The 10592-nt window shown below is 42.1% G+C and overlaps 1 protein-coding gene across 2 annotated transcripts in view; it reads left to right on the top strand.

The window, feature by feature from the left end:
* The window catches only part of GALK2 (galactokinase 2), a 146099-nt gene that overhangs the window by 86264 nt on the left and 49243 nt on the right, over nt 1-10592 (top strand). For both annotated transcript variants that reach the window (XM_006756021.2, XM_006756020.2), the window contains exons 6-7: nt 7068-7166; nt 9517-9669. In XM_006756021.2, the coding sequence (XP_006756084.1) occupies nt 7068-7166; nt 9517-9669 (252 nt within the window). The remainder of the gene's footprint in view (nt 1-7067; nt 7167-9516; nt 9670-10592) is intronic.

The raw sequence follows: 10592 nt of genomic DNA, 5'->3' as shown, positions 1-10592 counted from the left end.
GCGTATGCTTAATTTCTGATTAGTCCTTTTTCATATCCTTGACATTCTCACTAAGATCCTTGAAAGTCTCACTAAATCCCTTGACGTTCTCATCAAGTTCCTTGAAGCTCTCACTAAGATCCTTGAGCATCCTTATAACAATTGTTTTGTACTCTGTATCTGATAGTTTGCTTGCTTCCATTTCATTGTGATCTTTTTCTGGAGATTTCTTCTGTTGTTTCATTTGGGAGATGTTTCTTTGTCTCTGCATTTTGGCTACTTCCCTGTGTTTGTTTCTATGTATTGGGTAGAGCTGCTATGCCTCCTTGAGTTGATAGAGTGGCCTTGTGTAGTAGGTGTTCTATAGGGCCTAGTGCAGCCGTGGGCAAACTACGGCCTGCTGGCCGGATCCGGCCCGTTTGAAATGAATGAAACTATTGAAAAAAAAAAGACTCGTACCCTTTTATGTAATGATGTTTACTTTGAATTTATATTAGTTCACACAAACATTCCATCCATGCTTTTGTTCTGGCCCTCTGGTCCAGTTTAAGAACCTATTGTGGCCCTCGAGTCAAAAAGTTTGCCCACCCCTGGTAGGCTCAGCCGCTGTGTCCAAAGGCAGGGGGACAAGGTGGCCTGGTGGACTGTGGAGGCATACCTACCTGGCTCTGAGTCTCAGCTGAGGTTAGTTTACTGACCTTTTGGCACCTCAGTTTCCTTCTCTACAAAGTAGCAATTATAATTCTGACATTTCAGGGTTCTTTTGGGGACTAAATAAAACAGCACATATAAACTACCCTGCATAGTGTCTGGCCTGCGAAGACATTTGACATTTGTTAGCTTCCTTCCCTTCTGCTTCTTCCCTGTCTGCTTATTAAGAAAGTCTCAGCATAGAAAATCATTGAGAAGAGTGTCTTCAAATTGAATGTGCACACAAGTCACTGGGGTCTCTGGTTAAGCCACAGATTCTGATGAGCAAGTATTGGGTGGGGCCTGAGTCGCACTTGGAATCAGTCTTCAAGTGACACCAATGCGGTGTCTGAGGCCCTCACTTAGAGCAGCAGAGTGTACTGTATTCTTTCCTCCCTTTACATCTCATCACCCGTTAGATTCATGCTAGCATTTTAATAGTCTTACCACACACTTCTGTACATCCAGGATTATCACGTTATGTTATGTACGTAAGAGGGTTCCTCCTCCTCACCCAGAACAGGCAGCGCTCTAGAAGAAACTGATCATAGACGTTTTCTCAGGATCCCCACACCTGGGTCCCAAAAGGTTTCAGATAAAATAGTGTGTTCCTGCCTTGCTGAAGGCCTCCTTTCAGAATCTGGCTCCCTCCGTCACTCAGACTGTAGGTTAATTAGGTTAGGGAAGTGGTCTTTGTTCTTCTCCTTAGAGTTTGGAGGAAGCTGACCCCAAAACTGTGCTTCTGACCTCACTGAGCACCTCAGATATTTTTAGACCCACATGTGCCAACTACTAGCCTTCTGCAGGCCCATTCCGTTATGTTCTCTCTCATGTATACAGGTGGAGGAGTCCACTCTTGTCCTTGTTTTTTCTGGTATGCATTTGTGAGTGCTTAATGCAAACTTTTTGATGATTCACCATTTTAGGAGTTGTTTTTACATTTACTTTTGAGAATCCTCTTCACGGTTGTTTCTTTGTAGTTTCTGATATTTTAAACTTTTGAGCTCCTTCTTTTTTCTTTCCTGCATTACTTACTGGAACTTTTCTTCAGCCTGAGCCATAGGGTCAGTTGTATCTGCTGTGCTCATTTACGGAACAGGCAACTTTTCTTTGAAGTGAAAAAGCAAAGTTACTGATCTCTGAGTGACTGCTCTTTGTGTTAGGGATGTGGAGAAGAAATAATAGCCTCCTTCTTCTTCCTTTTTTAATTAAAGCTGATTTTTTTTTTAACCTTAGAATGCTCCAAAATGTCTACGAGTTAGAGCTTGGTCATCAGCCATATTACCAAACAAAGCAAGTCTAAATCCATTCTCCTCTAGGCTTAACTTACTGCTGTTTCATGAAGAGTTTCTCCGACCTGCCTGGGCTCTACCTAATAGATTTGCCAATTTGGGGAAGAATTTGAAAATACCCCCAGGTAAAAACCCAGGCATTTTTAAAGTTAGGGTGGAAAAGAACTGCAGGGGAAAAAAAAATATTTGAGGCAAAGAAAAGTCAGGGGAGCCATTAACATTTTCTCTTATCTAAGACCAGAGGCCTGGTGCACGAAATTCATGCACTGGGGGCTGGGGTTCCCTCAACCCAGCCTGCCCTTCCCACAGTCTGGGAGCCCTCAGTGGATGTCCTACTGACGGCCAAAGTCTGGCAGCAGAGGCTCGGAGCAGGCGTCGTGTGTGTGTGTGTGTGTGTGTGTGTGTGTGTGTATGTTCTGCTGGGGGCCTGCCCCTAGCTGCATTGGAGGCTCAGAGCAGGCACTGTTTGTGTGTGTGAGTGTGTGTGTGTGTGTGTGTGTGTGTGTGTGTGTGTCTTCTGGGGGCCTGCCACCAGCCACACCATGGAGGCTTGGAGCAGGCGCCCCTCTGTGTTAATCTCTCAGGCTTCTGGCCTCCACTGCGTATTTTTATCTCCCTTGAGCTGTGGCCAGGGTGGGGTGCTGCTTGCAGGCTGTGCTTTCCTGCTCATGGATCACCAGATCACTTCAGAGACTGGGGGCAGGCCCTGCTGGGTGCTGCCTGTGGGGAACTTTTCTGCTCTGGGATTGCCATGGTGATCCCAGTAGCAGGCCCACCTGGGGGCCACCCACCCTCTGCACTTGTCTGCTCTGGGATCACCATGGGGTCCCAGCTGGCAGCGGGGCTTAGGTGGCACACGGGGGTCCCGGCTGGGGGCAGGGCTTAGGTGACGTGATTGCGCCACCTAAGCCCAGCTGCCCAGGGCTGCACCGGCCCGGATGGTGTCTGGTGCTGGCCAACCCTGCCTGCAGTATGCAAATTAGCTGCCATCTTGGATGGCAGTTAATTTGCATATGGCACTGATTAGCCAATGGGAAGCATAGTGGAGGTATGGTTAATTACCTTTTTTGTCTTAGATAGGTTATATCAGTCAGGGTCACAGTAGACAATAGATAACACACTCAATAATAAAGGACAATTTATTGCATGGGGACTATTTGCAGAGGTGTAGATACAGGACAAACCCAGGACTAGTTATATCTGAGTTGTTATTGTTCTTGGGCCTTAAGTGATCTTGGCAGGGAGGTAACCTTCCAACCTGGACCCATTCCCTGCCAGAGTTCTCTGTTGGGAGAACCCAGTGGGAAGTAGAGTACACAGGTGCCTGTTGATGTAGTTTATGCTGGGCTGTCTCCTGAGGCAGCAGGTGGGTGGACAGCAGATCTGGAGGGCAAATCACACACCGGTTTTACACTTTCTTTTGAAAGACTTGCTCACCTGAAGACAATATAAATATTGTGAACTTCTTGAGGGAAGACACTGTCCACTTGTCTGAAGGACACTACTAGTATTTAAATGATCATTGAACGAGTGAATGGGCCTGTTCCTTTTCTTCATTTCTCTTTCCTTGCATTTAGGATGGGCAGCAATAGCTGGGTGATACTGTCTTGGTTAGGGTCTGTGTTCTGAATAGCAAGGCTATACCATAGGAAGAGATTAACATTTTCTATCTAGGTAATTATCCTACTTTTAAGAGTATCATTAGTAAATCTGCTAAACAAAGGTAGAGTTTACTGTATTAATAGCTTGAGTCTTTTTGTATTACTGTTTAAAAAAATAAATATCCAGGTTTAGTAGGCAATGCTTTCATGAATCTTTAGCCCTTCTTAGTGACTGTTAAATCTAACCCTGTAATTTTCCTCTTACTAGAGCCCCACTGGCCAGCAGATGGGTAAGCTGTTTAATTCTGGAGCCCACTTGACTTTTGGTTCTTCCCCTGGCTGCTTCAAGGGAAGAACCACACAAAGGACCAAATTAGCCTCATTAGCTGTCTCCAGGAGCTTTAGAAGAAGGTTTCTGAATAATGCCAGGTTTCTCCTAACTGTTCAGAGGGCAGAGTTAAAATAGAAATGAGTTTATTGGCTACAAATTTTGGAAGAGTTTCTCATGTAGTCAAATTATCTTTCCTAATTATCCTTCTACGTTAGTAATTTGCGGGAAGGGAGAGAGCTAAATGTCACAAGTGAGTAGTTTTGAGGTTTCTGGAGCTCTCAGGTATAAGAGCAGAAGAAAATACATGGGTGGGAAAGGGAGAGATTCCCTTGTTGGTTAGAGCTTTGCTGTTCTTGCTTGAGGGTTTTCAGGTTTTGTGTGTGTGTGTGTGTGTGTGTGTGTGTGGTGGGGAGATAGGAAAACTGGGTGAGTCTCAGAGAAGAAGATATCCTCTGCTAAATAGAATTGGATCCTAGAATTTGATTCAGTCTGTCCTTGAAGTTAACTTTCAATAGGCTTCTGCCCATACTTCTGTTAATGTGTTTTGTTTTTAAAACATATTTTTATGGATTTCAGAGAGAGGAAGGAAGACATATATTTATTGATATCAGAGAGAAAGGGAGAGAGAGAGAGAGAGAGAGAGAGAGAGAGAGAGAGAGAGAGAGAGAGGAACATCAGTGATGAGAGACTCATTGATCAGCTGCCTCCTGCATGCCTCCTACTGGGGCATGTGTCCTGATTGTGAATCAACATTCCTTTGAGGTAGTAGAAATAAAGGTGCTATTATCTTCATTTGTGGGGAGAAGTAATTGAAGTCCAGTGTGAAAAGAATACTGGCTTTGGAGTCAGGCAGATGGGACTCAATTGCTGGCTCCTCCATTTTCTGTTATATTTCCAAGTTACATTGTCCTCATCTGTACTATGAGGATAAGCAGAGTCTTGTTTGGAGCCTCAAGGATGTAATGCTCACAAAAGGGATAAGGAGTATGTAAGTGTGGCTGTCATTGTGGTTGTGTGGTGTGGGGATGACTTTTCACACTGGTCCACGGTCACCCTCAGGTGGGAACTCAGGTCTGGTCATTCCTCATTGAATGCTGTGCAAACTTCTTCACTGGAGTTGTTTCTTTACATTTTAAAATCCAAGTGTTTTAACCTTTTGATTATTAATTTATTTTTTAATGTGCCTGTTACAGAGAGGTTCTGTATTCAGCTGGCCACATGCAATGGCCATTATGTCAAAATCCCAAATTTACCTTGTTTCACGAGGCAAAGTTAATGTTAGTGAATCCACATGACCAACAAGGAATATAACACAGAATCCGTCAGGTGGTGTTCTCAGAAAGCAAAAACAGCATGTTTATACTGAATTACTATATGGTCAGCATTGTGTGAAGTAGGGGATACAAAAGAAACACCTTCTTTATTTGTCTCTTACAGGACTGACAGTGTTTTGGGGCAAACTGATTGAAATGTGATTGAAACCTAACATGATTAAAGAACAATAATAAACACTATTTGATCCAGTCATGTTAGTTAAATGGGTTCTGATCTGGGCACTGCATGGGATCATAGATTGGTGGATTAAGAGACAAGAACACCCATACTTAAAGCTGGTTTGATAAATGAGAATAAGGTTTACAGGGTGCAGAAGAGAGGTTATGTGGTGTGTATTTGCATTTGGATGGTACTTGAGTTGATCCTGATGACTAGTGGGGGATGCTGGGCAGAGAAATACTGAGCGAGGAGGACAGAAAATCACATTTTTAAAGTCACTGAGACAAAAAAGAAAAATAAAGTCACTGAGACATGAGAGAGCCTGGGGATGATGAAGAACAGCATTTGCTCAGTATTCCTGATGGCCTGAAGTTTAGGGTTTACGGGTTTAGTGGTGGGAGAACGGGCTGGAGAAATGAGCAAGGGATAAGTCATTGAAGACCTTGTGTCCCATGCTGAGAAGGCTGAGCATGAAGGCATTGGCAACCAACCAGGCAAGAGATGATCATAGCAGTGTTTCAGAATGACCACTCTAGGAGGATCTTCCAGCAAAACAGGTGAGAAGTAGGGCCTGAATCAATTCTTAGAAGAGAAAATGAATAAATATAAAATAGTAGAGTGAGTAAATAGGTATGCTCTTTGTAAACATTGTAGGAGTTTAGAGAAAGGGGATGCTATAGTGGGAACAATATTTGAGGGACACTCTCATGGAGGCAGATTTAAGTGCCAGCCCAGTGACTTGCCAATAAGTGGGGTATTGAATGGCAGTAAGATTTATATGAGGGAAAGACATAATGTGTGAAATGGTCAAGGAGACAAATCTAACTGGAAAAGAGTGGTACATATACTAGTATACACATTGATTGTATATTTTTGGAAGACTTTGAAATGCCAGGTTAAGGAGTTTAAACTTAATAAATAAGAAGCCACTGAAGATTCTTAAACAGATATTTTGATATACTAGAAATGTGTTCATATTTTGGGCCTCTTCATCTTGGTTGAAGATGTGTTTAGTGAAATGACACTAATTCTGACTCTTACATTTAATGGAAATGCCACAGAGACAGAATTAATTTAGATTTGGAAATAGATCACCCCACTTTGGCTGTGGGGAGACTGTGGAATAGTTCATGGTAGGGATACAAAGGGCACTGAGGCAGAAATGAACCAGTGCACATAGGAGATTTTTGATGATACCAGTCTAGAGAGGGATGGAACAAATAGAAAGATGGGAGAAAGTGCTTGCCCTGTGAAGTCTTTTAGGGGTAGTAAATACATGGCATGCACAGTCACTATCTCCATCCCATACCAGGCACACAGTGCTCCAGGCAACTACTATCAATTGCTCACAGTTAGCGTTGGAATTCAAACCTATCTGTCATGTCTATAATAAGAAATGAATGATATGCCCTGGCTGGTGTGGCTCAGTTGATTGAGCATAGTCACATGCACTGAGAGGTTGCCGGTTTGATTCCTGGTCAGGGCACATACCTGGGGTTGTGGGCTCAATCCCCAGTAGCGGCTCTGCAGGAGGCAGCTGATCAGTGTTTCTCATTGATGTTTCTCTCTCCCCCTCTCCATTCCTGTCTCTTGGAAATACATTACAATTTTTAAAAAAGCAATGAGTGAGAAATAGATTATGATTGTACTCATGATGCAAATCAATTTTTATTTTTCCAGGTGGAACTTGCGGAAATCTGCGCCAAGAGTGAGCGGTATATTGGCACTGAAGGAGGAGGGATGGACCAGTCCATATCATTTCTTGCAGAAGAAGGAACTGTAGGTGGCATTGAGCTATTTGGAAAGATCAGCTAAGTAAAGTTCACACAGAGAGGAAGGTTATGAGATCCCTAGCATGCTCGATTTTGGGCAGTCTATTCTATTAGGCTCTAAATGTAGCATGGTTTTCTCCTCTCCTTTGTAATTCAAGGCTATCTCCAGTTCACCTATTCTGTTTCATGTTGATCACCTTTCCCTTAAGCTTCCAGGCTCATCCCTCAAGTCTGTTTTTCTCTTGTGTTTAGGTTTTTTTTTCTTCCTCCTAATTCATTGTTAGGATGATTTCTCAATTCCCTAGTTGTTGAGACCTCTTTTCCCTCTCTCGTCCTAAATCACTTCATCTCATGGCATTTCCTAATCTCTTGTTGGTTTTAAACCCAAATGTTAGTTTTCTTACCACATATATTCACAACCCCTCTTTTTACAATTTACTCTTTGGTATCATTTTTCTCTGTCAACATTTTTGGGGTTTCAGCGGTGGGGAAAAGAATGTTGACAGTAAGCCAGGAATGAATTCCTTAGCTAGATACCACTTCCCCCTGGCTATCAACTCCTTAGACAGAGCAGAAGTTTTGGGTTGTTGGTCATAAAGTGCCCATTTCCAAAGTAGAAGCAGACATTTTTTTTAGTTTCTTTTTATTTTATTTTATTTTATTTATTGATTAAGTTATTACATATGTGTCCTTATCACCCCATTATACCTCCCACCCCCCACTCATGCCCTCACTCCCCTGTTGTCTGTGTCCATTGGTTAGGCCTACATACTTGCATATAAGTCCTTTGGTTGATCTCTCCCCCTTCCCCTGAGAGAGAAACATCGATCAGCTGCTTCCTGCACATCTCCTACTGGGGATGTGCCCGCAACCCAGGTACATGCCCTTGACCAGAATCGAACCTAAGACCTTTCAGTCTGCAGACCAATGCTCTATCCACTGAGCCAAACCGGTTTAGGCCATTTTTTTATTTTCTGAGGAAATTCTATATTGTTTTCCACAGTAGCCACACCAGTCTGCATTCCCATCAACAGTGCATTAGGGCTCCCTATACTGAGAGAGAGGCATGAGATGATATCTCATTGTGGGTTTAATTAGCATCTCTCTGATGATAGTGACAATGAGCACTTTTTCATGTCTATTGGCCATCTGTATGATCTTCTTTAGAGAAGTGTCTAGTCAAATCCTTTGCCAATTTTTTAATTAGATGGTTTTCTTGGTGCTAAGTTATATAAATTCTTTAAATATTTTGGAAATTAACCCCTTATCAGATGCTTCATTGGCAAATATGTTCTCCTATTTAGTAGGTTCCGTTTTTATTTTGTTGATGGTTTCTATTGCTCTACAAAAGCTTTTTATTTTGATGTAGTCCCATTTGTTTATTTTTATCTTTAGTTTTCATTGCCCTAGGAGCTGTATCAGTGAAGAAATTGTTTCAGCATATGTCTGAGATTTTGCTGCCTGTGGATTCCTCTAGTATTTTCATGGTTTTCCCTCTTATGTTTAAGTCCTTTATCCATTTGAAGCAGAGATTTCTTTAAAATATTTTCTTAGTTTTTCATCAGATTCCTACAGGCTTGGCTATTTTCCCAGAACACCTGGATTTTTTCTTATTAAGAATATTTGTTGTTGATTCCCCTAAGCCAAAGACATGAGGCATGAGGAAATTTGGTTTAATGCTAAGAAAATACTCTGGGTGTTTTGGATGAGACCTGACAAGCAGACATGATGGCACGAGTCCTGATGTTAATGTAAGTTAGATGCAGATCTGAACAAAGTCCCAATTCTTTGGGCTTGCAAAACACTTTACAATCTGACTCCTGCTTTACCCTTCCTATCTACCCTTTCACCATGCCTCCCCCTTCAAACTCTAAGCTTCAGCTAATTTTCAGTTTCCAAAGCTCTATGAACACCTCAGGGTGTTTTTCCACCTCTGAGCTTGCTTATGCTTTTCCCTCACCTTGATATCCTATTTGGGTAAAGACACCGTCTGCCTGTCCTACTCTTGCTCACCCTCTAAGACTCAGTTTAGATTTCCCCTTTTTTCAAGGGAGCCCGCTCTAGGCTATATCCGATCAGGTGTTTTAAGTATGTGTCTGTATAGCACCCTGCCCTTTACAACCGTTGTAACAACCTGGAAATGTACTTGTCTACTTGACTGCCTTTCCCACTAGGTTGTAAGCTCTATGAGGGCAGGGACAGTGTCTGTCTTGATCACTGTTGTATCTTCTATGCCTAGTGCAGTAACTGGAAGTCAACAAATAATACTTAATGGTAAATGCATTTTTAGCAAAAAATTTACTAAGATAAATAAGTGCATAAATGGTTAAACATTTTCTGAAATTTTCTTCCAATAGGCCAAGTTGATAGAATTTAGCCCTCTGAGGGCAACTGATGTGAAACTCCCCAGTGGAGCAGTGTTTGTGATTGCCAACAGTTGTGTGGAAATGAATAAGGCAGCAACCTCCCATTTCAACATCAGGGTGATGGAGTGTCGTCTGGCTGCAAAGGTATGAACTTGGCAAACTATTGACCCTTAAAGTGAGCTTTCTCTGGTTCTTATTCTCTTTGTTCCCTATTACTTTATCTCTTTAACTAAAATCAGGGAAACATTCTGACTGCAGCAACATTCTAATTGGAGGACATTGGGTTTAGAGCAATCTTCCAAACTTAGGAGATAAATAAACCTATCGGTGTGCCCTGCAAACTCTAGCTATTGAGAAATATATGAACTTCAACTATTGAGTCTTTAGGGTAGGACTGGAGAAAAGAGGACGGCTTATGTATGTGAAGCACAGGCCATGGATTCAGTTTTTGTGTGGAGAAAGCTAGTTGGAGGTGATTGATGGGAAGTGACCATAGCTGATTTTGTTTCCAGAAACAAAAGTGATGGCAGCCTCAATCCTTGGTCCTCTTACATGTACCATTTTGCACTGGGCTATCAGTGGTTACTCTAAAAATATAGGCTTGGTGCAACCCTCCCTGTGTCCAGAAGATTCCTACATGTCTACTGGGAAAACACAAACCACAAGGGAGTCCTGCCAGTTCTTTGTTCCACATTTTAGAAGACCCTTGCCAGTCCAGCCTTAAATCTACTGAGGAAGTATTCATTGAATACTTGTTGATATACAAAAGGATCCAGAACATAAGACTAAAGAGAGTAAAGAATTAAAGTTATGAAGATAAAAAATCCCTTCATAAATTATATAAATGTCTAACCACTATGCTGTACACCTGAAATGAACATAAAATAATACTGATTGCCAACTGCAATTGAAAAAAAAAGAGAGAAAAAGATAAATAGGAGATGATTAGTATGTGATCAGATGGTATATAACCAGGTGCCACAAATTAAATGTTATGGAGGATCCAGCAAAGCTCATGATACGACTAAAAAGTGAAGAGAACTGAGGCTGGGAGCTGGGTAGGGGCA

This window comes from Myotis davidii, unplaced genomic scaffold (genome assembly GCF_000327345.1).
Source record: "Myotis davidii unplaced genomic scaffold, ASM32734v1 scaffold132, whole genome shotgun sequence".
NCBI lineage: Eukaryota > Metazoa > Chordata > Mammalia > Chiroptera > Vespertilionidae > Myotis > Myotis davidii.
Note: the sequence above shows the minus strand (reverse complement) of the source record. Positions and strands in the feature narration are given on the sequence as shown.